This window comes from Littorina saxatilis, linkage group LG10 (genome assembly GCF_037325665.1).
Source record: "Littorina saxatilis isolate snail1 linkage group LG10, US_GU_Lsax_2.0, whole genome shotgun sequence".
In the NCBI taxonomy this organism is placed as follows: Eukaryota; Metazoa; Mollusca; class Gastropoda; order Littorinimorpha; family Littorinidae; genus Littorina; species Littorina saxatilis.
In genome coordinates, this window is record NC_090254.1 from 31,480,827 (window position 1) to 31,508,512 (window position 27,686).

Below are 27,686 nucleotides of genomic sequence, written 5' to 3' on the forward strand. Positions count from 1 at the left end.
CGCTTTTGTGTAGGGTCTAACTGTTTAGTTTCTGTGTGTGTGTGTGTGTGTGTGTGCGCGCACACTCCCACATTCATAAACACTTTGAAAATACCACAAACAAAGGTACACAGAAGATCGATTTATTTACTAGATCACAATAATCATATACTCGTAATTTGGGTGAGACTTTCCCACCTGCTCACATTTCCTTCTGTTCACAAAATGACAACAGGTTGTAAAGTGCTACAGTATATCTTTTTAAATTATATTAGATTGTCCTATCTATTTTACAGAGATTTTATCAAAGGCAAAGCAGAGTACAACCACAAAAAGGCATCAAACTGAACATTTTCAATATGCAAATACACTCAGAACAAACACAGCAGTTAAAATAACTCTTGGAGATCATAAGCAATCTTTCTTAGGTAGAATTGGTGTTTTTTTTAACCATAAACAATTTTTTGTGAAGAAAATATAAACTGCTTCCTATGAACAACCTGAGATGTAAAAGTGTTGTGAAGCAATATAACCAGACAAGCAAATAAAACTCACTCTCCCTTCATCCTTCCCTTCCTCTCTCTTGCAACTGCTTCCTGTAAACAACCTGAGATGAGACTCGACACAACTTTAATTCACAAGTACATACTAAGTATCATGAAACTGGACGGCAAAAACCTGTTGAACTTGCAAGAACTAACCAAACACATATAAGATAACCAAACAGCATCATAAAAAACTGCCCCGTTAAATTCAAAATTGCAAGTAAAAATTACATTATCAGATCTTTTTAAATATTTCACTGATAAATACCTGAAAATTAAATTCATCAAATTTTCATTTTCATCACTCCTATTTTGGACCTCAGGTCTATTTTGTGCACTCCTTCCACAACTACTGACAATGTGATTCATCAGTACACATGCATTACATATATATGCCAGACCATAACAGTTTATCTCACAACCTTATATCACAGAATTCTGGAACTTGTTCATAGAGATGGCCCCTTGGCCTAACGGATAAGGCAACTGACTTTGAATCAGAAGATATACTTGTTCATAACAAGTATAATTATGGAGGCGTTTGTTTTTTTCAAAAGAAGAATAATACGAGCTGAAACTTTTACATCAAGTTACGCTCTGTTCAGTCCTCGAGCCAGACAGGTGGGGGTGCATCATTTGGTTCATCGTCATGGAAGTTGTAAGACTCCACACCAGCCAGTTGCCGAGCTTCCACCGACTTTGCAATGTTGGGAAGTTTCTTGACACTAGTGTGTTTCTGAAGAGTAGGCGTCTTGTCAGGCAAAACGCGCATTTTCTGCGAAGCCCAGTGATTGGTCAGAAGCAGTTCTTCATACGCATGCCGTTTCTCTGCAAGGTCAGACTTGGATGCCCACGCAGCTGGGGTCATGCACACAAAGCTGACAAAGCGCCACCTGTCTTGCTGACAGTGTTTGCGGATGGGCGGACGACTGTCGTGGATGACGCGAGAGTCCCACAGCACCATCCCGCCTTTGGGAACAGCAACACACTTGACAGCACAACCCTGGTCTTTGTACCAGTCAACCTGCACACAGCAAACACACAGTAAGAAGAAAGTTCAATGCCAAGATTGTTGTTTTCTTTTTGATTTTTTTGTCAAAGACTGCATAAAGGCAATAAATACTGACTGCATGCAGCAGAAAATGTAGAATCCCAGACTTTTAAACAAATGAATAACCCACTCTGACATGGTTATACAGTATAGACCGGATGTATAAAACACCGGATGTATGAAAGTCTGGATGTATGAAAGGGGTAGGCAGGGTCCCGGCAGAAGCTACTCTTTGTTATTACTTAGAATTTTCCGGTTGTATGAAAATCGGATGTATAAAAGTCCGGTTGTATGAAAGCAAATATCTGGTCCCGAGCAGCACAAATGCGTTGTTGCAAGACCGGTTGTAAGAAAACGAAAGTAGACCCAAGTCACCAAAGTGTGGTAAGAGTAATTTCCCTTCCATAGCGACTCGAACTTGCAAAATGGCGGACCGCAAAGCGAAAGCTACAGGCAAACGTAGAGTGTTGACATTGTCTGAGTGCCTTAAAATCATAAAGGCAGCAGAGGACTGTCCACACAAATCCCGAACACAGATGGCCATTTATTTCGGATGTAGAGATATTCGCGGCTGCCACACTCCTTCAAACCACCATTGTGGTGTACACAGCCACTTCCGAATGCTCGCGGGGATGGCTGCCACACCCACCCCTTTTCCCGATAAAGGGGTAGACAGGTCCGAGGAGAACATTATTTTACCTCCGAAATCTCTGTGGCCATTTTGAGCGGGTGGATGCCCTGAAAAATTCCCCACCAACTGATTTTTATCCAGATTCTATAGCTGTCAACGAGTTGTTCTGTTTAATTTGTTTCTCCATTCAATCTTTTTTTTTTTAACCTGTTACAAATTCGTCACGAAGGCCCATAAAAGCCCAGAAGGCATTTTTGTTACATTTATAACCAGAGACATTGGTCATGGATGTGAATCAGTTGTTATCTTTTTATGTTTTTTTTTATGTTGTTGTATTTTATGTTGTTGTATTTTATTTTGTTGTATTTTATGTTGTTGTTTTTATGTTCTTGTTCTTGTTTTTATGTTGTTGTTGTTGTTGTTGATTTTATCCATTAAACTGATTTTATGTTTAACTCCATTAATAATCTGTTTTGTTTGTCTATTCAGTCATTTTAGCCTGTTATAAATTTGTCATGACTGAAGAGCCATAATAGCCCAGGAAGGTATTTTTTTGTACAATTAGAACCAGAGGCATTGGTCGTGGGTGTGACTCAGTTGTTTGTGTGTGTTGTTGTTGTTGTTTTAATCCATTAAACTGGTTTTAAGTTTAACTCACTTTTTTGTATTCAGTGCGCGCGCGCGTGTGTGTGTGTTATAAATGCGTGCGTTTTGGAGAGAGAGAGAGAGAGAGAGAGACAGAGAGAGAGAGAGAGAGAGAGAGGGGGGGGAGAGAGAGAGAACTCAGAAAATGTTATTTGCTACGCCAACGGTCATTACAAAGCTTCCACGACCAAAAACATTGTCAAAAGCGCAAAAGGGTTGTGGAGGGAACACACACAATACAGTTGAGCCACACACAAACACACACACACACGTGCGTGCGAGCGCACGTACGCACGTACGTACGCGCACACACACACACAGGGACGGGGGGGGCGGAGAGTGCACGGCCTTATGCAAAGCAGAACAGTTCCTTACACAAACAGTTGCTCTTTCTATCGGTTGTCCTGACTGTGTCAGTGTATGTAAGTACATGTACTTTTCCACTTGTTATTCACAACCCTTTTCTTCTAACAAGGATATGTATCAAAACATTTAAACATAAAAACCAAATAAATACAAAAATGATATGAAAAAAAACTACTTTTATCAAGTCACAGACGCGTGGCCGGATGTATGAAAGTCAATCCACAATATTTTCATACATCCGGTTAACCGGATTTAGTAAAGACCGGATGTATGAAAGACAAAAAGTGGGTCCCGACGACTTTCTTACATCCGGTCTCGACTGTAAATATGTGCTGTGGATACAAGGCAAGGAAGCCAAATAAACTCACTTTACTTGAAGTTCCTACAAATCTGTTCAAGTCATCTCGTCTTCATGTAACACTTCTTGGGTGTATATAAAAGGTAAATTTATCAGAGAGAGAGAGAGAGACAGACATACAGGCAAACAGAGAGGCAAACGTCTATGTGTCTGTGACAGAAAAATAGTACATATGTGTCTGAGTGTGTGTATGTGCATGTGTCTGGGCATACAATGGCAAAACAGTGTTAAACCCCCCCCCCCCCTTCCTTGATTTGAGACTCCCTCTAAATCAAGATCTTACTTTTCAAGATTTTCTGTCGATAATTAACCTCTGTCAATGTACCTCAACTTCAAGCTCCCTCTGTTTTAAGACCTGACTCTCAGATTTTTGGAAGTCTTAAAAGGAGGTTTAATTTGAGAGAAAAAATGCAGCCTCGACCATTACCTGTTTTTTGGTCAGTTTGTAGAACTCTTTCTTAATGCTCTTCTCCCTGGCAGAAGGGAAAGAGTTGAAGAAGAGCTGATGGCAGTTGTGAGATTTCTCCATCACCCGTAGACAGTAGTCATGCTCCGTTGTGGCCTCCAAGTAAACAGCACCCTGGTACGCATGTAAACCTTGACGTGTTGCTTTCTGGTCACAGTGGAGCCACACTTTGCCTAGACAAACAGAGCATGATGTTCAGGCCAAACAAAAATATATGTTGGTTTAGGGTGACCAAAAATCACAATGATCTACAATGATGTATGGTAGGTCAGCTTTTTATTTTTTTATTTTTATTTTTTATCATTTTCTATTTAGTCGATTTTAATGAAGGTTGCTTCCCTTAGGTTTGGTATGGTTCGCAAAATGTGCCAAAAGTTGTGGGGTTTTTTAGAAATGAAAAAAAAGTTTAAGGGTCGGCGGGAAAAAATAGGGTACGTCGGGTTACCCTGAACCAACATTTTTTTGTTGTGCCTCATAAGTATAGTGAAATGTCCATAATACTCATTTGCACCAAAGGCATTTGTTACTGCTATTGTAGCTTCAAATCATAAAATTACAAGGTACAGTGGTACCTGCAATGAAAGGACACAGACATACCCTCAGAAAGCAATATTGCAATGCCCCACAAAGACTGGGAAAAAGATAACATTTTTGTTCCTTAGTATACCTCTAAGACCTGATTATCTCATATTGGGGGAACATGTAACTTGCACTGCGCATACATTTATATATACCTCCGTCAAAGTCTTTCTCCTTTTGGGGGGGAGGTGCAATAGCAACAGCATCAATGCTGCTCAGCAATTTCTCTGTGTCCCAGACGGCCGCAAAGACTGGTTTAGCTGCCAAGCGAACTGCCCAGGCTGCCTCACTGTGGCCAACAGCGTAGTCTTTCACCAGAGAAAGAAGAGAGTGGATGGGGTTTGTTGTCGAGAAAGACTCCAGCCATGCCTTGTATTGTGTGACATACTTATCACAGTCTTCAGCGCTGATAACGTTTGGTATCACACAGTAGCCATCTCTCTTGAGTGCTGTCTTCAAAGCATTCCTAAAACAATGATGTATGGAAGAGAAAGCTCAATTACTAGGTAAAAGAAATATTGAGTTCAGTTCTAAAATTCTGTCACTATGGCTAATGCAATGGTAGGAAGGAAAGTAGCATGCGAGGGGTAGAAATAGAGTTCAGTTTTAAAATTCTGTCACTGTGGCTAATGCAATGGTAGAAAGGAAAGTAGCATGCGAGGGGTAGAAATAGAGTTGTTTTAAAATTCTGTCACTATGGCTAATGCAATGGTAGGAAGGAAAGTAGCATGCGAGGGGTAGAAATAGAGTTCAGTTTTAAAATTCTGTCACTGTGGCTAATGCAATGGTAGAAAGGAAAGTAGCATGCGAGGGGTAGAAATAGAGTTGTTTTAAAATTCTGTCACTATGGCCAGGGACCTATAGGTCTATGCTATGGCTAATGCAATGGTAGAAAGGAAAGTAGCATATGCGAGGGGTAAAGGTGGAGGGGGGTCGAGGGAAGGGATAGAGGACTGAAGAATTCAGAAAAACTTTCACTTCGCACTTTCATTCAAACGAGACTGTTGCAGACTTTGCACTTTTGACGGTAAGAAAAATCAAGAACATGTTTAACCTTCACCGGATCTCGTGTTTGACTATACAGTTACGATGGGGCGGGTGTCTGAATACCCATACATTTCACATAGGCTCTTTTGTGTCCATCCTTAATCGGATGAAGCGGGTTTTAGAATACCCATACTCCGGAAAGAAGAGTTGAACAGCTTAGTCCTTACCTAGTCATCGCGGGTAGTAGGATACCCACAGCCCGGTTCGCAGGCCAAGGGACCAAGATTTTGCGCATTCACCGTTTCATCATCTGCAAAAATGGCTGCTGAAAGGTGTTTGGAAGAAGAGGGAGAGGTAAAGAGAGAGAGGGAGAGAGGGGTAAAAAGAGAGGGGTAAAGAGAGAGGGAGAGAGAGGGGTAAAGAGAGAGGGAGAGAGGGGTAAAAAGAGAGGGTAAAGAGAGAGGGAGGGAGGGAGAGATTCAGATTCAGATTCAAAACTTTAATACAAAGGGATAAAGGTTTTAGGCAATGCCTAATCTTCCAACCTGTCCCTTTTAGACATACATGACATTATACATTACAATTATATATTTATATAACATGTATTGAACAGCCAAACGAATAACTAATTAACTAAGAATTTGTAATTAGGTTAAAAGTAACAAAACACTAGTTATAATAACGTGGTTCATTGATTAATAAAATGATGATTAAGATGTTATGCAGTAACAGTTATGATTTTAAAGCGTAGGGAGAGAATTATTTTTGACAAAGATATTTTCGAACATTTTTTTTAAAAGATGAAAGGGTTTGACATGTTTTACAGTACATTGGAAGTATATTCCACACAAGCGATCCCCAGTAGGATAAACTAGATTTATACAAATCAATGCGTGGGAGCGGTAGCGTATAATTCAAAAGCCTCGCTCTACCAGGAGGACGCTCAAACAGGTCTTGGATGTATGAAGGTGTTTCATGGTTGTACATTTTAAACATGAAAACACTAGCATTTAAAAAGAACTGCTGATGTAGCGGAAGAATGTTCAGTTGAGTGTATTTTTCTTGAGTAGTCATATTGGGATCTCGGTTTAATAACTTTACACCTCTCTTGTGAAGTGTGTTTATTTTCTTTATATGAACATCACTGGCATTGCACCAGACAGTAGATGCATAGCAAATGTGAGAGAGACAGTGTGCGTGGAAAAACATTTTGAGGGCATCCACAGAAACAACGCACCAGAGCTTGTTAAGTAAGAAAAGGTTCCTAGAAACTCGTTTATAAACTGTATCAATGTGAGAGCGCCAGTTAAGTTCATCATCAATTACAACTCCAAGCACACGGTGTTGATGGACTTGAGCAATGCTAACTGTACCATGCATAAGATCAAGGCTCAGAGGCTGTCGCTGGTGTTTTTGTCTTGTGGTTATTAACATGCTTTTTGTTTTCTTAGGATGCAGTGCCATTCTGTTACAATTACACCAATCATTAATATTTGCTATACTTTCTTGGAGTACTTTTCTTATGAGATTTATATCTGTATTACTGCTGTGAAGTGTTGAGTCATCCGCAAAAAGATCAAGTACAGCATTTTCTTGTTTGAGGTGTAATGGTAAATCATTAATGTATAGTCCAAACAGTAAGGGACCAAGGATAGAACCTTGTGGGACTCCACATTTTACAGTGCCTTGTGATGAATATGAACCGTTTAGGTAGACTGCTTGTTTCCTATCTGACAGATATGATGTAAAAAAGGACACAGATGAGCTATTTTGCAGGTAAATAAGTAATTTGTCTAACAAAATAGCGTGATCAACTAAGTCAAATGCTTTCCTGAGATCAAGGAATACCGCTCCAACCATTTCACGATTGTTTATTGCTTTTAGCCAGGTATCACAGAGCCGGGTAAGGGCAGTATGACATGAATGTTTAGGACGAAAACCTGATTGATAAGGATGAAAAATATTGTTTTCTTCAACATATTTAAGGAGATGGGTGTGTATATGCTTTTCCAGGGGTTTAGACAGTATAGAGAGAATAGATATCGGTCTGTAGTTGTCAAGGCTATCGGTGTCTTTTGACTTTGGTACTGGAATAACTTTAGCCGTTTTAAACACTGATGGGAAGACATTCTTCCTGATAGAGAGATTGTATACATGGGTTAAACTATTTACAATATAAGGAAGTGACATTTTTACAATTTGTGAATTAAGATTGTTTGTGTCCATTGTTTTTTTGTTATTTAGTTTAGAAATTAGTGCACCAACTTCAACGACTGTGATTACAGGTATATCAAACGAGTCAGATGGCAAAAGTTTCTCATTACAAAATTGACTGAGTACTTCAGGCACCTTATAGCCAATCTGATCAGAACTGGCTGAGGAATCAAGAACATTGTCGGTCATAGATAGAAAGTAACTATTACAATCATCAGCAGTTATATTAGGATTAATACAGGATGGGGCTTTGCGTGATTTACTAGTCAGTTCATTCATTGCACGCCAAATTTGACATATGTCATTTTTATCTATTATAAGATTTTGAAAATATTTCTTTTTTGCAAGTTTCACCAATTCAGAAATTTTGTTTCGCATTTTTTTGTAAAGTTCAAACTGTTTAATTTTTTTAAGAAAATCTCGAACTAACATATCATCTTTAATTTCACCTGTCATCCAGTTCGGTACAGTCGAAAATGTAACTCTTTTCCTGCGGATTGGAGCATGTCTGTCAACAACAGATAATAATGTTCTGACAAATAACAATGCAGCTTCTTCAGGATCAAAACAATTTGACACCAATTGGAAATTTGCCAAACTTAAGTCAAGTAAAAACGCAGACTTGTCAAATTTTTTAAAACATCTATACGTGATATAGGTATGACCTTTTGACATTACCTTTGGTCGTTTACACGACCAAGTGCACGTGATCGGTTTATGGTCACTCATGCAAATATTAGATGTTGAAGCATTTAGAACCATGCTATCATTGTTCGTGTATATATGATCCAGAAGAGTTGAAGACATGCTAGTTACTCTTGTGGGCTCTTTTATAAGTTGAGTAATACCTAGCGATTCAGTTTTGTCAAGCCATTGAGACTGGTTTACTAACATGTTAATATTAAAGTCTCCCAATAATAGCATATTACAATTGCACACGTTGACTTTGTCCATCATATCTATAAAGTCATCAAACCATTCATCCGTGCAGGCGGGATTTCTGTATAAGAATCCAACTAGAATAGGAGATGAATTGTTTGGCCTTACTTCTAGCCAAATACACTCTACACTCTGTGGTTCAAGGTCATGCCGGCGTTTTACAACATGAAAACAATCGTTGTGCACATACACACCGATTCCCGTGTGATTTGGATGAGCAGCATCACGTCTTATAAAAGAATAATTCTGAATCTCAACAGAATCATCATTATGCTTTAGGTTTGACAGTCTTGTCTCTGTTAACCCAAGTAGATGAAGCGATGGTGACGTATTGAGAAGTAAACTGACATCATGCAGTTTGTTCCCCAAGTGATATACGTTCACGTGTCCAATGTTTAATCCACTTTTTGAACGCATATTTATACAGAATGAACACAATTAACTTACAAGGTTATTTGAAAAGAGGCAGCTGACTCAGACTCAGGACTTCGGTTAAAACGAAACCGTTTATATCCTAACACAATAACTGATATTGCAAAAAGCGACACAGATGCACACCGCTGGGTTTAAATGGAAGATAGTGCTCTAGATAGTAGATCAAACATTAACTTTTTGTCTAGGGCACTCAGAGCCTCTGATCTCATGCTCTGTTGATGCAGAGACATATGTTCAGGTCTATACAATTCTGGCAGCTGTTGACGTGGCATATTAGGGAAATGGAAGAGAGGAGGTTTTTGTTCCTGTGAGTGCCATCCGAGGTGCTGATCCAGGTTTCTTGCACTGATCCGAGGGTGGGGCTCAGCAAATACATGTACACCCGGTTGTTGGCTGACTCCCGGAGCAGTTGACAATGCCATTAAAGGTTGAGGAACTTGACCTGGAGGTTGTTGGTGTTGTGGCGGGCCTGAAGTTTTGGGTCCGTAGTGACGTCCAACGAATGATGCAGTCGCTTGCCTTGAGAGAGGGGTAAAGAGAGAGGGAGGGAGGGAGAGAGAGGGATAAAGAGAGAGAGGGAGAGAGGGGTAAAAAGAGGGGGTAAAGAGAGAGGGAGAGAGGGGTAAAAAGAGAGGGTAAAGAGAGAGGGAGAGAGGGTAAAGAGAGAGGGGTAAAGAGAGAGGGAGAGAGGGTAAAAAGAGAGGGTAGGGAGAGAGGGAGAGAGGGGTAAAAAGAGAGGGTAAAGAGAGAGGGAGAGAGGGGTAAAAAGAGAGGGTAAAGAGAGAGGGAGAGAGGGGTAAAAAGAGAGGGTAAAGAGAGAGGGAGAGAGGGGTAAAAAGAGAGGGTAAAGAGAGAGGGAGAGAGGGATAAAAAGAGAGAGGGAGGGAGGGAGAGAGAGGGGTAAAGAGAGAGAGAGGGAGGGAGGGGTAAAAAGAGAGGGTAAAGAGAGAGGGAGGGAGGGAGAGAGAGGGATAAAGAGAGAGAGAGAGAAAGAGATTTGCAAATGAACGAGAACAAATATAATAATGTGTGTATTGGCAGCATTGACTGTAGTGTTTGTGATATATGTTGATGTGTTGTTTCTTTGCCATTCTTGGCATAATAAAGTGAAATGGAATTGAATTGATCCCCAGCCACAACCAAAATTCTTCAGCTGGTTCTTGCAAAGCCAAGAATCCGAAGCGGTGCCTGTTCTGTACTTGGAGATTGGACAGAAAAACGAAGCAAATGTGCGGCGAGTGTGGAGAGTTCATTTGCCCCGATCACACGCACAAACTCTGTCCACAGTGTGTCAAGAAAGTGGCCAGCAGTCAGGTAGAGGAGGCAGGCCGTTTTTGTCCAGCCACTGGAAGCAGTGTCTTGGCAGATGGTCGGCATTCAGACCTGCCCTCAGTGGCAACCTCAAGTCTGTTGATGATTTTCTCTGCTGTCTGACCAAGATTTCTGCTCATCACCACAGATTCCATGCGCTGTTTCATGTGACCAAGCATCAGCTGCTCACCTATGCTTCGAATGAAAGCAGAACGCCCATCTTTCGAAGAATGGCCATGTTGTGGGAACTTGATCCTCCAAATGCACCGAGCAGCAATGGTGGCCAGGTCCAGAATATTGAAGAACATGACCATTGGCCACCTCTGTGTCTTGCGTTTCACAGTGAACGAATGAGCCATCTTGTCCAATGTGTCGACGGCTCCTTTGGTGGAATTGTAGAAGAGTACAATTTCCGGTTTCTTCTTTGGGTTTTCCCCTTGAGGAGGTACAACCCCACTGTTGTGCATGGAGCTCAGCAAAATGACGCTTTTTTTTTGCTCTGGTAACGAACGACAGTAGCATCTGCAGTGAAGGAAAACTCACTGTCGTTCAAGGCAAGGTGCTTCTTTGTTTTGAGCGAGTCAGGCAAGAAGCGCTTGTTTGCCCGCACTGTACCGACGAGAGTCATGCCATTCTTCAAGAGTGTCTCAGATAGCGTGAGATCAGTGAAGAAATTGTCACAAGTGACATTCCTTCCACTCTTGAAGAATGGGGTGGCCAGCTCAACGGCAATGTTTCGGCCAAGATTAACCTGCCTCTCTTGACCAGCTGGTCGACCCAGATATGGGACACCGTACAGAGGGAAGTTTTGCTCTGCATCAGCGATCCAGAACACTTTCATCCCATACCTGTCTGGTTTTGATGGGAGGTATTGGAGAAAAGAACACCTGCCTCGGAATGGAACAAGTTGTTCATCGACAGTCAGCAGAGGACCTGGGATGTAATGGCTCTTGAGTGATTTCTGGAACTTATCCCAGACATCCCTGAATGGAGCAAAGACATCCCTCTCTCTCCTGGCATTTCTTGTTGACTTGTCATCAAACCGCATGTGGGTCATGAGGGTTTGGAACCTTCTCCGACCCATACATGCCCGAATAATGGGGTGGCCATAGCTAGAGTCCCATATCTCCTCGGTAGAAAGCATGTTGTGCTTCTTGGTGCCCAAGAAAAGCAACATGCCAATGACAGCTTCAATCTCCTCGTCATTAGTCGGAACCCATGCATCCTTTTTTACCCTCCTACTCTCAATGTTGGTGCACTTGACTACATCAGATATAATCTTGTCTGAAACAAACAAGTTGAAAGCGTGTGAGGATGTTGTCACATTCTGACATCCTTGGAGTTGCGTTGGTGGCTTTCGAAATACATTTTTGGCTGGCGTTTTGCCGACTTTTGGTTTTGGCACACTTTGCCACAGAGTGCCATCCTTTGCAGTCTGGGAAGAAGGCTCATCCTCCTCTGGTTCATCCTCAGACTGCTCAGGGGAAGAGTCATCAAGTGGTGGCAGAGGGCCCTCCTCGTCAGTAGTTTCATCCTCGCCACTGGGAGGGTCACCTGCAAGGTCATCAGAGGGCAGTTACGGGAGGCCACTAACATCAACGTTAGTGAGAGGACCATCGGCAACCGCCTGCATGACGCCCGGCTGCGGAGTCGTCGTCCTGCTGTGCGTCCCCTGCTGACACAGGCTCATCGCCGGGCTCGTCTGGCCTGGAGTCGCCGCCACTTGAGATGGACGCGCCGGGACTGGGCTCAGGTCCTATTCAGTGACGAGTCCAGGTTCAACCTGTACCATTCTGACGGCCGGCGCAAGGTCTGGAGGCGTGAGGGCGAGCGTTATGAAGACGACACAGTGCATGAGAGGGTGGCCTTCGGCGGGGGCTCTGTCAAGGTTTTGGGGGGCTTCAGCCTTCATCAACGCACCCCCCTGTACCATGTGGTCGGGAATCTCACTGGTCAACGCTACAGGGATGAAATTCTCGCCCCTATTGTCTTGCCGACCCTGCAGCAGATTGGCCCAAACGCCGTGTTTCAGGATGACAATGCTACTCCTCACAGGGCCAGGCTTGTCAACGACTACATCCAGCAAACCGGGGTCGTCAGGATGGATTTCCGTGCCTGTTCGCCAGACATGAACCCCATAGAGCATGTATGGGACGAACTGGACAGGCAGGTGAGGGCCAACCACCAGCCTCCCAGAAACCTGCAGCAGCTGCTGCAGATGCTCCAACAGGAGTGGCAGGCCATTCCACAGGCCTTTTTCACGAAGCTTATGAACTCTATGCGGTCAAGGTGTGGTGAACTTGAGCGCAAACGTGGCGGACACACCCATTGTTGACCTCATGAAAGACTTGTTATGTTTATTTGTGACCCCTCTGCTATTTGTGGACATGAATAACCGAATCGGCTCGATGAAATAAACCCAAATTTTGCAGTTGCGTTGCACATTGACTGAAGTAAACGTGTTCCAAATTTCCGTACGATATGTTCATTCGTTCTTTTGCTGTGATTGCGTGTGTGAACCGTCCTTAACTTTTTTCCGCTAGTATATATATATATATATATATATAGAGAGAGAGAGAGAGAGAGAGAGAGAGAGAGAGAGAGAGAGAGAGAGAGAGAGAGAGAGAGAGAGAGAGAGAGAGAGAGAGAGAGAGTGAGGGGGGGATTGAAGAGGGGTTATCACCAGGTCGACACCGGTCGGCTTTTCGTGCATCGCCAAAAAAAACAAAAAACAAAAAAGAAACAGAATGTGTTCATCAGCAACTAGAAATAGAATGCTTTGCAGACATAATAAAACTGCATAAAGTACAAATGAAATAGTTTATCTGACCTTATAGTATGCCAGATGTGTGGCAAACAGAAGTATCTTTGTAAATGATGGCGCACTGTGTGCGTCGACAGGAGCAATCGCGTGTGTAACAAAGAATGCGGTGACTGCCAGAGATGCTTCCTGTAGGCCCCTATCTAAGCCTTCTCGCTTCCTGGATGTTGTACAACTCACGCGCAGCATCGAATAAGGAGAAACGCAGTTACTCCTCTTTGGCAAGTATGGGTGCTGCAAAACCCGCGCACACCATAATAGGGGTGGTTGTGTTCACTGCTCTTTACAAAGTATGGGTACTGTGCTACCCACATCATCTGATCCGTTATAGTAAAGTTATGTAACTTATTAAAAAAAATCATTTTCATGAAAACACACAAAAATAAACTGGGTTAGGGCAAAGTAGGTTTATGACAAATACATAAAATTTGGTTAGAATATGCTTAATGGTTCCAGAGATATTAAGGTTTTAATGTGTCTCTGGGTAGTAGAATACCCAGGAAGCACGGCGAAGGTTAATGTTACACGTATACACTCGGCAATGAAACGTGTCTTAATACAAAATATATATATAGGTATTTAATTAAATCAATAAAGCTATTAAAAAATATATCAATCAACCATTTTTCATTTCTTCACCTCAAAAGTACAAAGTAAGATTCCTTGCCATTGCCTTGTCAAACACTTTACGCAGTTGGACAACAGCAAAACGAAAGCACAACAAGCTGAGATTGAGAGTAAGAGTTTCGACTTCACAATAGTCCTTACGGCAGGGCAATAACCCCTTGAAAAATACCTCGGAAAATGTTTTAATGGTTTTGGGTAGTTTAACTCCTGAAGTTTACAAATCCGCAGGATGACATCTTTAAATCCTTGGGCAAATTGAGACAAAATTAATTATAGGAAAATTAGCAAATGTTGATTTTTTTGTTTAGACACAAAAGGCATTCCATAGAAAAAAGGGCTAGAATGGCGTCATAACTTCATGACGTCGGGAAAACGTAATGAGTAATATGACGACACGTACAGTATGGCCTGTAGTGTTGTCCGTGTCCGTACTTGAGCTCCTCTTCCAAGACAAAAAACAAAGGCATTTGACGTGTTTCATTCTGCTAAATGGAAACAATTTGCACATGAGTGTGTATGGAATTACATCCAGGCTGAGAAGATGTGAAACCTGTGTTATTTGTGGACTTGTGATTAGTGCGTGTGGTGTTCCAAAGCACAGGTTTCACTGTCGAAGATAAAACTTGTAAATTGATCTTACAAAATGGCGGGCGATGATCAAAGAACATCGTGAGAGACTAGTTTTCTCCGATTTGATTGTTTACCAGACGATAGAGCTATTTTAGATGGAAGCGTATGCCATCTGGTGACAGCTGTTCATTAACCAGTGTGTTCGTAGGAGTGCTTAATTTCTCTGCAGAAGATCCATACGAGAAAATCGGTGAAGTCTTTCAGCAAATGTCGCAGTTTGTAAGCGAGTGCTACAGGTGCAAAATCTCAAACAACATATCACGTGAGAGATATGAAACCTGGCTAGCTAGAACCTCCAAGCACCAGTCCACATAAATCAAAAACTACCGCCCACATCAGCCCATTGCTGAACGTCCATCTGAAAAGGGCTGTATTGCAATTTTATGGGGATCTTCCAAGTCTTGATCCGGTTGACTCTGGGTGGTTGTAGGATGGGCAGAAAACCGCCTGGAGTAGAACCTACACCAACTGAAGTCATGCTAATTTTGAAGTGTGGCTGTGAAGAAATTTACCATACATGTGCAACAGCATGCTGTGGTTGCGCAGTCGGTCAATGTGCGTGTGCCATCTTATGTCGATGTCTACTCCTTGGAAATTGCACAAATCCGCACTGGTCATCCATCGTAGTCATCCGCACTGGGTATGTGCAACAGTCACCTTCACCGGTCACCAGCACTGGTCATCTGGATCGGTCATCCACACTGGTCATCATTTGCGGTCATCCGCACTGGTCATCCTTTTGTGATCATCCGCATCGGTCATCCGCACTATTCATCCTTCATGATCATCTGCACTGGTCATCCGCACAGGTCATCCTTCATGATCATCTGTACTGGTCATCTGCACTAGTCATCGTCCATGATAATCTGCACTGGTCATCCGCACTAATCATCCGCACTCGTCATGTTTCATGATCATCTGCACTGGACATCCGCACTCGTCATCCGCACTGGTCATCCGCACTGGCAATTCTCACCGGTCACCCGTACTGGTAATCTACATGACATCCTGCATAATCATCGGGCGTGGTCATTTATTGGTCATCAGGCATAGTCATCCGCTACCATTTCGGCAATTGAAAAAAGGATCGATGGTGGCTGCCCTCAAACTGGAAACTCACTGCATGACCATGTCATCTTGTGTGGTAAACCAGCGTGGTCATCCCACCTGGTCATCTGGAGTGGTAAACTACACATCATCCTGTGTGGTCATCGGCGAGGTAAAGTGCATACTAACCAGTATCCCTGGTTCGTCGCCATGACCTTTACGTTATGAGATAGAGGTCTTTTGTATATGAGACATGGTACATCAGGTTTAGCCTCTTGACATGACGCCTAATACACCTCCTCGGGGCGTCACTAACTGACACAACACTGTGTATATGGTGTCAATCGCTTGGCGCTGTGACACCTTACAAGGCCTTTCGTCTGATGTATACATTCCTCACCTGACTAGATCTTTTTTTTTAAAAGAGCACAAGATAACTTTAAGTTATTCTGGGTATTACAGCCACTTTTCCAGGATTAAGTTGTTATCTGCTTGCTCACCGACCAAGTCACTCATTGATTCTGGAACCCACCAGGATGGTAGGGTCACTTCAACGACGAGCGCTTCATAAGCTGTCTCCACCTCTGGCGGCTGTGAGCAATTTTTGGGAAGTTGCAAAACATTTCCCAATCCACTCTGTAATGATATCTGTCCCTCTGTTCATTTGTCTTCTCTATCTTCTCTTTCCGCGCACCATACCCTGTAAGATGGTCTTGGAGAGCCCGCCTGTTCTTGTTACATTGCCATACAATCTCAGCTTCGTCTTCTTGACAGTGATCTTTGTAGTGATGCACGTGCTGATGGTTTTGCAGACATTAAAATATATGACCTTGAAATTGTTTGACCTTGAAAACGTGTGACCTTCAGTGTTGGTGAACGTTTTTATTCATGGCAAGTTTTAAGAAGACATTTCGTCATTTTATCTTCAAAAATAGTATAATCCTTTATCATTTGAATGAACATTTGACATTCATATGACCTTGAAATGCGATGAAGGTCAAGCAAAGTGCAACAGTAATCAAAGCCCACAACACATATAAGCTTAAACCATTAGCTGTAACTGAAAAAATATATTGCTAAAACTAACTATATCATCCTGCTCCGTTAACCAGTTTTAACGGTCCCTCAACAGACCAGCCATTCGGGTTATAGTGTCTGCTAATCATGTAACTGTTGTTATGCATATTAACTCCCGTTTTATCTCCCGGAAAACATAAATAAATACAGTTCTGCTAGTTTATAGCATGCAGTTTCGACTATTTTGCAGTCTGGAATCCATCTTGTCCGCCATCTTGAATACATCAAAATGCCCAAGGATGACAGAGTGTCATCCGTCGGATCTGTAATCTACAGACATCACAGAGTTCAAAACAGTCAAAACATTCTCCGATGTATTTTTTGAGGGGTTAAGGTCAAAATCGGGAAATGACGACCTGACTACAAGGCTGACATAATCATGACAGGTGCAACTATGTACCTCTTGTCTTCGCTGAAGTCCATTGTGGTGGCATGTACCGACAGTCGGTCTTTAACCACGTCACGGCCAATCCGGCCTCTCCCATAATGCAACAGAAAAAGGGGCGGGGCTTAGCAAAAATAGCACAACGCGTGGCACGCGATGTAAACACGAACAGGCCAAATGGAAGGAGAAAGTGTGTAATGTCCTACCTTACTATGCCAAGACCTGCGATGCGTACTCCTGCCACAGTTCTGTCCAGAAGGCGAAATTTTTCCTTCTCAAATTCCGCCTGGCACTGACACGTCGAGGATTCCTTGCATCAACACTGTCTCGCTGCGAGGTGACTGTTCTGGCGTTGATGTTTTCGTTCCAGTCAAGCGTCGCGATGTTGGTGCGCATCCGATACGCGTCATATGCCAGGCTGCCGTCTGTTCTTTTGTCATGGTACTGGAGCATGATGTTGTTGAATGACTCTACAAAATATGTGTCCATGCAGTGAATGAAATCTGTGGGATTTTTGTAGATGATTGTTCGATGTAGTGCTTGTCTCAACAGTTGTTCTGCGGTTGGGTCTGTGATGATTGTTTTTGAAGGTTCATAAGCTGGGTCTGTTTTGCATCTGGAGGTTGGATGGCAGTGCTCGTGGTTGTTTTTGTAATGTTCAATGACATTCATCATGCTGTGCTGTAGTTTTTCGGGATTTTCCTCACAGTTTTTCATGCTCCAGTACACATGCGTTTTGATGCTAGCAGCCTTGTCACTCAGGTCTGGGTGCCAGGTTTTACCCTGCATGCAGCGAGAACCACAACACACAGTACGGACCTCCTTGGCAATGTTTTTTGCGGCGTGCCAGGTGTCGTTTGTCGTCTCTGTTTCATGCCTCGTCTCTCTCAGCCACTTGTTGACACTCCCGTTCCTGTCATGACAGTGTACGCGAATGTGTACGCTGCCCCCTTCCTGTTGCTCCAGGTAATCGTAGAGACGCTTTGTCCCTAACAGTTCGTGTCTCTGGGCACAAGGGTCGTCCTCTCTGGAGACGGTCTCCACTCTCAGCACTTTGTGAGACTGTGCGCCGATGCAGACTATGTCACTGTACCTGGAGTTTTTCCGGGTTGCATGACGCGCGTCTGTTAGAATGTCAATGCCGTCTGTTTCTGGATACAGAGTTATTTCTTCAAGAAGCGCGTCATATACCGACTCTTGTGTTTTTCGATGAACACAATCCTTGTATACAGAAAAAACCTCCCCAATGTAGTCCTCCCCCAGTTTCCCGATACCCGCAGCATCAGCTACACGATGATACTGGTTTTGGCGTATCCCTGACACGAAATAGGCATGTGCCATTCGACAGTTCACTAAATATTTTGTCCCAAGGTAAGGTGAACTTGGCCACTGTACTTTATGTGCGTTGTCACACTCGTATGTTGCCAAAGCAACGTGTCCAAGCATTTTTAGGTTTGTACGAACCAACGCACATCCACAAGAAACTGCGTGGTGATAAATACGATCACAGAACTTGTCCAAAGAACTCTGGGCACAAACAAACAGCTGCTCCTCAGTTGAAGTTATGTCAGTCACAGACGAAAAAGAAGTGTCCGCAAAGTGCACTGGGGACGCAGGGGCATCAGGGCGCTCTAATAAATCAGCTTCAATGTTTTTGTCAATAAAAAAGCGCAAGATAGTGTCCACAAGCTCTTTGTTTGTCACTTTGTTTGGATTTCCTTCTCCCAAAAATGTTTTAACCTTTTGAACTTGGGCGTAAATAAGATCAATTTCCTCTCTCTCACCGCTAAACTGAATTTTACCATCTGGCTTTCTGTCTGTGCGAGCAGCATTTCTTCTTTTAACAGCTTCTTCAGAGTTTTTCACATATTTTCGTTTCTGAACATTTGTGATATCTTGCATATTGATTGCGTATCTTGTTTATATTTACAATACAATTGAACTTTCACAGAGAGAACCTTTGTGTCAAAGAAATCAGTCACACAGAGAAAAACAGAATAACAATGTCAAGGCTGTAGATGTCAGGCTAGTCAAACGGACAAAATGAAACTTAGTCTTGGTTGCTGTAACTCAGTCACCGCTAATGGTACTTTCGCTGATATTGCAGAAAAACAACACAGAATATGCCAAATCCGCGAACAATAAACAAGTTTAGTACGTCACAACGTCAATGAACAGAATTCTCGAGTCAATTTTTGCATCAGACTCTGACTAAGTGAGTGGGGCAAGCGTCAAACACCACTAAAATGAGGAGGGAAATCTTGGCGCATTTTTTTTGGCGGAATACTTGAACAAACCAACCATTTTCAAACTGACCAAGGACAAAAACAGGCTTGTGAACCGAATGGTGAGGGGGGAGGGTACCTCGAAATGTGTGGGTGATGATTTCTCATCACCAGTCCATTTGCTGCAGTCTTAGTATAGTAGCTCCACCGACCACTCACGGTCCCCTCCCCCCTCCCCGCTCCCGTTCGTTCCCCCTTTCAACCCCCTACCACCTTTGAATAAACTGCAGAAGACCATTTGCATATCCTGGATTCTTCCATTTGTGTTGCCAGGGGCGACCCAAGATCCGAGTCACGTTGTTTCCCATGTCCACAAAGAACAAATCGAGTTTAGATTACCCCTTCCTGTTTTGAAAGTAAACTTGTCCATCCTGTGAGGCTCTGTCAGGGACAGTAATTATAGTTAGACGAAGTCAACGGTGATGATCTGCGTAGTGTATACGCATACTTTAGGACAATGTCTGTTATGCCACCCAGCGAGAGCCTCTAACACAATCAGTGTTGTCGACAGATGCAGGCTAGGCGGGAATTGAAGGCCTCAGAGCTCAGTGTTTCATTCCAACATCCGACGGTGATAGTAACTTAGTAAGGGCTAGGCTGCGGTCTGTAAGCTGTATTGCACTGACATCTCTTTCTGTCTGTGGAAATAAATGGCGAAATTTGATTTAACACTTCTCAACATTAACAGTGACCAGGAGAACGCAATAAGGAGACTATTTACTGAGAATCAGTGGCCATTTGAAACTCGAAGGTGTGTAATAAAAGATTCGACTTATGTACCAAGAGGTGCTGGGCCATCATCGTGTGACCTCGATACTGAGGCTGTCTCTCGTGTGTGTAGTACCGTTAGGGTGCAGACGTGGTTATCTGATCCTGGAGACGATGGTGAAACCGGAGACACGGGTCCTAGTGCAGGGCTCTCCTCTGGGGTAGGCCAGTGTGCCTTTTGTTTTTGCAGCCCCTGTGTGACAAATCATCGCCAGAGGTGGCTAGGTACAGGCCAATTGCCACACCGCAGGAATTCCGGCGTTAGAAAAGTACTCTACAAGAAGTATTGGTCCATGCTAGACCGACGCGGTGCTTGGAATTGTGCATTGTACTTGGCGAAAAAGACGTCTTGCTTACATCAAGACAATCCAACACGGGTAAACATTAACCGAGAAATGATGCCCGACTGTGTGCTCAAACTAGTGAGAGAGCTTTATCCCAACCCCACAGGAATACCCTATCAAGGCCACAACTGGTGGTAAAGGTTAGTCGCATTTCTTTCTTCATATCCGATGTAACAAATACACATGCACCTGAGACAGCATGCTCTGGAACCAAATTGCCGCATGCCACGTGTTTTGCTATTTTTGGAACGCATGGTGTAAATCTGTGACGTCGGAGAGTGTTGACTCCGCCCTTTTCTTTGAACAAGATCCCCATTGAAATGTTTGTTTACAAATATCTTCTTTATTATGGAGAATTAACCTTATCTAAGCGCATAGGGCGGTAAATGTGTGAAAACCAGCTGTGTGAACAAAAAATCTGACACCGTAACTCATGCTTAACCGAGATATTAAAGAAAATGTAGGAACAGTATTTGTCCGTTGCCTGCAAGAGGTTTGAAATGATTTGCCAACGCAGAAGGTCAGGCTCCTTATATACTCCTGCCGGGCCTTTAACCACGTCTGGATTTCTTGGCCATTTTATAGGTTCAAACACTTGTGCATTTCACCATACGTCTGCAATGGTAGCCATCTCGCCAGGGGAAGCTACTCTGCTCATCGAGTCTATTTATAACTCAGTGGTAGAACTTTCCCTCTATTCATTCAATGTACGTCGTCTGCTCGGTCATGTGTGAGACTTTCAAAAAGTTGTGCAATGTCATGAGTTTGCTAAATGAAGACATGGGCAGGTTCTACTACATGCACTACTTCATTATGAGCAGGTTTGTGTATAATAAACACACACACACATGCACCCACACATGCACCCAGCCCGCTCTCCTGCACACACACACACACACATACAAAAAAACACAAGGAAATTTTAGAAATTTTTATTCAAAATTTGTGAAAGTAGTGAAAATCCATACACTCCAGACCATTAACTTGCAAACTGAAAATAAGTTATCTCATGCACACCTGATTCTTCAGTTAATACTGGCCACACCAAAATCATTAAACGTGTTGTTTAAGAAATTACAAACTTAACAGGACCTTTTCATGAAAATTTATATTAACATCATAAAGTTAATCATAGTGATCCAAAGGGAAAAAGAAATTCAGAGTTTGTATAAACAGACACAAATTACGGAATCATCTAACTCGACAACTCTGCATCAATACATCCATCAGCCTAGGAAAAACAGACAAACAAAGCAAAACAAGATCACTGTTCTCTGCTAATGTGAAATTTTACCTCAAAGAACAATGAACTAAAATAGAAATATTTTCTTCAAAAAGAAAACAAAATTAAACCATTTTGTAAATAACAAATCACATCAAAGACAATAAACCTTACAAAAGAACACACTCAAAACCTTCCGCATAACCCTCCCTCCCTTCACTCAATCCAACACAAAGTAAACTCTGTCATAACAAAATGTTAATTAAAAAAAACCACTGACCTTTACATGGTCAGAATATTCCCTGTTCTCCATTCATTCATTCTCTCTCTCTCTCTCTCTCTCAGAGAGACAACAAAAAACAGTAAGCTGTGAAAAGATCAGCGATCAAAGCATGATCAAAGCATGACATCGACAGTATGCTTGGGTATTTACATGATACCTTTAAGAGTAGGGTTATCGTACTTAGTTTAGGTTCATAATAATTCATGCGTAGCGTACAAAGTAGATACCAGAACGTGTCCTTTGTGTATTCTCTCTTCTGTTAAAGCTAGGAACCTTTTTTTGTTTTGTTACGACCGTGTCACCCCCACTTCCAAGCTACACGCCAAATTTCAGCTCAATAGGCCAATCAACACCAGAGATCAGAGGGACAGATGGACAGGACAGAGTGAAACATAAAGACACAACCTTTCTCACCCCCCCCCCCCCCCCCCCTTCACAGGAGGTGTTATGACAGCCTGTTTTTATGAGGGTTACAGTATTAAGATAAAGCATAAAAAGTACCCTGGAAAATCTACCAAAAGCACACTTCCAACAAACTGAAGTTAATTATAGGATACAAATAACTCATGAATGTTAAAGGTATGTTCCTTCTCATGTGAGACATCATCTTCAGCACCACACATTTGATCTGTTGAGGCTTTGGAATGGGATAAAACCATCCTTCAGCACCACACATTTGATCTGTTGAAGCTTTGGAATGGGATAAAACCATCCTTCAGCACCACACATTTGATCTGTTGAAGCTTTGGAATGGGATAAAACCATCCTTCAGCACCACACATTTGATCTGTTGAGGCTTTGGAATGGGATAAAACCATCCTTCAGCTCAAACACATACAGTGGAACCCCTATTTTAAGGCCTCTACAAAAAACCTGAGAAAATCAGGTCTTGAAAAGGAAAGAGTCTAAAAACAGAGATTAAGAACAAAAAATCTAAGAAAAGAGGGTCTTAAAAGGGAGTCTTAAATCAGAGGCGGGGGGGGGGGGGGGGGGGGGGGGGGTATGGAAAGGGGGTCCCACTCTAAATCAAGAGCTTGGCTGCTTCCTGTGCAGAGTAGGAATATTTGTTGAATTAATTTCATACTAGACACCAATGTCAATCTAGGTAATTAATTCAGCAACAAATCCCCTCTGTGCACAGAATGCAGCCACACTACTGAGTGTTGGTGTGTGTCCAAGTGGAAGGATGTTATTGTTCCATGTGAAAGCCTGGACACATGTGTGGTGGTCAACATGATTTTATACTTAGGAACAACGGTACCTTTAACAAAACAAAGAAATAAACAAACAAATTAAATGTCACAGTCATCCTCTGTGACTAGATGCGAGGCACTCTGTGCATGAACAAGAATATATATATATATGGATGCTATCTTAAATTAAAAAAAACATTTTTAAATATTTACAAGCAAACTCACGTACAAACAATAAACAATGAAAAAAAGTAACAACCTGAACAAAAACGGTCCATGTTGCTTGTCACTGCAAACTCTACAAATGTAGCATGGTCTTTGTTATCACCCGCCAGTTGGACTGTCCCTCACACAAAAAAGAATAATTATTTATTTTCTGTTTTTCTAAAACATGCATGTACAACCCTGATAAGCATATCAAACAATAACGACAAGTTTTTAAGACCACTGATTTCTCATTGTTGAAAAAGTTAGGCCTTTTCTTTCGTTCTGTTTGTTTGGTACCTTTTCAATGTGTTTAACACCAGAACAGTTCCTAAAGACGTTTAGATATCACTCTTATAAACTGTCAGTTCAAGCACTGGCTTTGTACCATTCAACATATTTATGCACTGAATTCTTAAGTTCTAAATGCTATTAATATCCAGTGTAGTGTAGGTCATGTCAGCTTCAAAACAAATAGCAATTTGTCAACCGCCAAATGTTGTTATCTCACTTACTCAGCAACTTCAAATTGTTGCTTTGGATAGTATTACTTTATTTGCAGTTTATAAACACCTTTGGCAAACCTGACTAAAAGTAAAAAGTCTTTCCCAACAACCTAAACTAATTCCTTCTTTTAACAAAATAGTGAGTATGAATAATGGCATAAGAATTTGCCTAAATATTAAAGAACAGCCCGTTAAATACAAAAGCTCAAATCCATCCACTAAATAAATAATGAGTATTGTTTTTTTATAGCTTAACTATTTATATTTGACTCACTGTTTCCAGACACACAAGAGTTCTGAAACACCTTCTCACAATTTTCTCTCAAATCTGACTTGCATTGTTCAATAAGTCATGGACAGTTCTTCAATAATGTTCGATGTGTACGAGATGTGGAAATGAACACAAAAGGTTACACAAGTATAAAGAGTTAATGATCCTTGATTTGGGCGGCTACCGTGCTAAGGGGGAGATCATCGTCACTGGGAGAGTCACCATTTGGAGAAGCAACGCGCTGGTCTCCCCTTTTCTTCACGACTGGGACCTTCAGTACGACACTTCCCTTCCTTGGTGATCTGTTCACATTAGCTTGGGTGACTGGTGAAGTGTCCCTCTGGTTTGAAGGGTTCTCATTTTGTTCTGGTTTGGCGTTTCCCTTTCCCTCTCCTTTGTTCGCAGGGTTTTCCAACTTGCTTTTTGCAGCACGAGTTGGCGACATTCTTGTACCCTTCTTAGCTGTTGTTGAGGAGTTGTCAACGTTCAAGCTTTTCTCTAAGCATTCTTTGCCATCTTCTGTTGGCGAGCTGTCTTTAGCGCTGTTTCCTGAAGACCTTGTCTCTTTCTTCCTACTGGTGGGAGAGGGGTTTTTGCTTGTGGTATCTTGAGATAAATCTATGTTTTCTGTGTCAGCAGCCAACGATAAATCCTCATCCGAGGAAGCCGTTGTTTTCTCCTTTTCACCCATGGTACCAGCAGTATCTCCATTTGGTAGATCGCATACTTCTTTGCCCAGAGTTGTCACTGTCGAATCCTCACCAGCAGCAGTGGCCTCTCTTTCTTTGCCAGGTGTCATGTTCCCCTCATTTGATGATGAGGAGACTTTGGATGGTGAGCCCTCTTCAGTGGTTGTAGGAGTGCCAGTGGATGATTGTGGAACGTTTAGCGACACCATCGTGTGAACACCAGGGGAGGTCATCATGATCATACTCTTCACTTTACCACCTACCGAAGACTTGCCAACAGGGGGTGGACCTCGTTTGGGCTTCTTTCTGGACTTAGTGTTCGGCGACAAACCATCTGGCAACGTCTCTGTCCCATCTGTCTTTGACCTTGTACCTTTCTTCCCCATCTTTCTTTTAACATCTGCACTTGTCTGCTCTAGGTCTGATCCATGTAATTTTGGTGGAGTTTTATCATCCATGGAAGAAGTCTCTGAGGATTCCATTTTTTCAAAGAGGAAGTTTGGCACGTCCACAGCCGGTTTGTGGTGATGAAGCATAGATGACAACTCATTTTCACCCCCCTCCTGCTGACCAGAACACTTCACTCTCTTAGCAGGACTTAGCTGAGAAAAAGAAGAAGAGTTCATCCCGGCTGTAGAAGTAACAGTAGCAGCTGATTTGAGAGGTGATTTGATATCCACTCTGGCAACTCCGTGGGGAGGTGATGTAGCCATGGGAAAAGCGGCAGGGGTTATCAGGTTGGGGAGGTTTCTTGGATCAAGAATCAGCACCTTGCCTTCCGCTATGGCTGCCTGCAAAGCAGCGTTGGTGCTGAAAGCAGGTTTGGATGGTGAAAGTGTTGTGGATGTGGTGGATGCAGGTTTGGATGTTGGTGCTCCTGTAGATGTGGGTAGTAAGAATGGAGCACTAGGAAGGACAGCCAGTACTGAGCCAGGAGGTAGCATCGCCACACCGTTACCCTGAACCAGCTGGGCTACCGAGGGGCCCGATACTTTGCCTGGAGAGCTTGTTGTCATGGGAACGGTTCCAGAAGTGACGCTGGGTAGAGGGGAGAGTGTGACGGGAACGCATGATGCTGGGGGAGATTTCTCATATCTGTAAGCATCCATGTTCTTGAGGGTGTTGGGGTTGCTACGGGTAGGTGACTTGCGATTCTTGAACAGAGTGTTGATGGTTGGCTGAGGTGTGGTTGCTGAGAGTCTCTTGTGCGGCTTTCCCTTTCTGCTCTTAGACTCGCTTTTGCTGTTCTGTGATTTCTCATCAACTGGGCTGTCCCCGTTTTTCTCCCTCTCTTTCTCCTGCTCTGCTGATTTTGTTGGTGAATCGAAGAGGAAGTTGGGTGGAAGAGTTGTCTGCTCTACAATGTTCGAGGTACTAGTTGCTGGTAGATTTGAATCCAACGCAGCAATGTTTTGATTGATGGACGTGACGCCTGCAACGTTACTCAGCAGAGACACCTGGTTGGGAAGTCTAGGGATGACAGTGGGAATCTTGAGCTGTACGAGCTTGAACTGGCTCCCCTTGTTACCCGACGGATCCGCCACTTGCTCCAGAAAAAAGATGGGTGCTCCGATCTCCTGTGGCGGAGCAGAAGCAAGTGGAGTGGATTTCGCTGAACTAGAACTGACCTTCTTCTTCTTTTTGCCGCTGTTCTCCGCTTGTTCAGGGCCTGCAGGTTTTCTTCTCCTCTTCCTCTTACCCTGGGTCTGATTCTGATTCTGCTGGAGATCAGTGGGAAAAGAAAGGGACCTGACTGGGGAAAGCCTGGGTGGCTCCAAGTCAGGTGACATCTGCTTGCCGCCTCTAAGCTTAGGAGGAGGAACTGTGTCCATTCTGTCAATCACAGGGGCTTGTGACAAATCGTCCGCAAATTTGGTGGATTTCCTGTTGTTGGATTTAGAAGCGATGATCCGTCCTGATGGTACATGCACGTTATTATCCCTCGCTGCCTGTGACATGGGGGTATACTGAGGAGGTTCTGTACTGGAGCTGGAGCGTCTTCTCTTCCCACCCAGCGGAGCTGAACTAACAATGGGTTCTCTCAGGCGAGCCTCAAGTTCTGACATGGCTGCTGTGGTCGCACTTGCAACAGCCACCGCAGATTTAGCAGAAGATTTTGGGGACTTGGTGGGACTTGCCGATTCACTCCCGCTGCCGTCAGGCTTGCGACGCTTGATGTAAGTCCAACCATGACGTCTGCGCTTATTGGAGCGCTTCAGGCCTTTGGGCCACCCGCCTTTACGTTTGGTGTGGGTGATGGTTCCGTCGTCGTGCAGTCGAGCGCGACCTTGGATGACGTCAGTGTGGTCACGGTTCTCGGCCTTGTTCCACGCCTGCTGCTGCAGGCTAGCGTGAAGTTGAGCCTCATGGGCCTGGTCTTCTGCGCTCAATCCCTCGCCAGACATGAGCTGGGCTCGTACGTGGCAGAAGTTGTTGTTGTAGTGGTTGTAGACACCTTTCAGGTACTTGAAACGCTTGGGGCAGTAGTGGCAGCTGTGCTTCTTGCTTCCATGGCCCTCTAACAACCTGCAAACCAATTCACAGTATAAATATTCAGAAAAGAAAAAAATGGCAAGTGAGTTATCAATCACAGGCTACACAACACTCGACTTATCAACTTCAAACAATGATATCTGGAGTGATGTACACACATAAACACTCATACATGCACACCCACACAATAAATTAATAAAAAAATTAACATACATACACAAACATCAGAGACGTATTACAAAAGTGTGTCACTTTCTTAAACTGCAAAGCTTGACAGAACAAAGAGAAGGGCTCTGTACACCTCATAATAATAAGGGTATTTATATATATGCCTA

The 27,686-nt window shown here is 43.0% G+C and overlaps 3 protein-coding genes across 4 annotated transcripts in view; all 3 read right to left on the reverse strand.

Annotated features, from left to right (window-relative positions):
* Positions 1-108: 108 nt before the first annotated feature.
* Positions 109-21,144, reverse strand: LOC138978593 (uncharacterized). Of its 2 annotated transcripts, XM_070351352.1 has the most exons (5): positions 21,040-21,144; positions 17,109-17,157; positions 4,776-5,086; positions 4,003-4,214; positions 109-1,548 (listed from the first exon to the last, which is right to left on the reverse strand). In XM_070351352.1, exons 2-5 carry the CDS (start codon positions 17,129-17,131, stop codon positions 1,126-1,128), a joined length of 969 nt encoding a protein of 322 aa, XP_070207453.1. In that variant the 5' UTR covers positions 17,132-17,157; positions 21,040-21,144; the 3' UTR covers positions 109-1,125. The 2 variants fall into 2 exon arrangements, with proteins under 2 accessions (XP_070207453.1, XP_070207452.1); XM_070351351.1 differs by lacking the exons at positions 17,109-17,157; positions 21,040-21,144 and adding an exon at positions 5,835-5,917.
* On the reverse strand, positions 17,168-21,033 carry LOC138978592 (uncharacterized). The gene has a single exon (XM_070351350.1). It carries the CDS (start codon positions 18,993-18,995, stop codon positions 17,304-17,306), a length of 1,692 nt encoding a protein of 563 aa, XP_070207451.1. The 5' UTR covers positions 18,996-21,033; the 3' UTR covers positions 17,168-17,303.
* A 262-nt stretch (positions 21,145-21,406) lies between the features above and the next one.
* Positions 21,407-27,686, reverse strand: part of LOC138978594 (uncharacterized) — a 54,737-nt gene continuing 48,457 nt past the window's right edge. Inside the window, exon 10 of the mRNA XM_070351353.1 lies at positions 21,407-27,384. Within this exon, the coding sequence (XP_070207454.1) occupies positions 24,327-27,384 (3,058 nt within the window). The 3' untranslated portion in view covers positions 21,407-24,326. The remainder of the gene's footprint in view (positions 27,385-27,686) is intronic.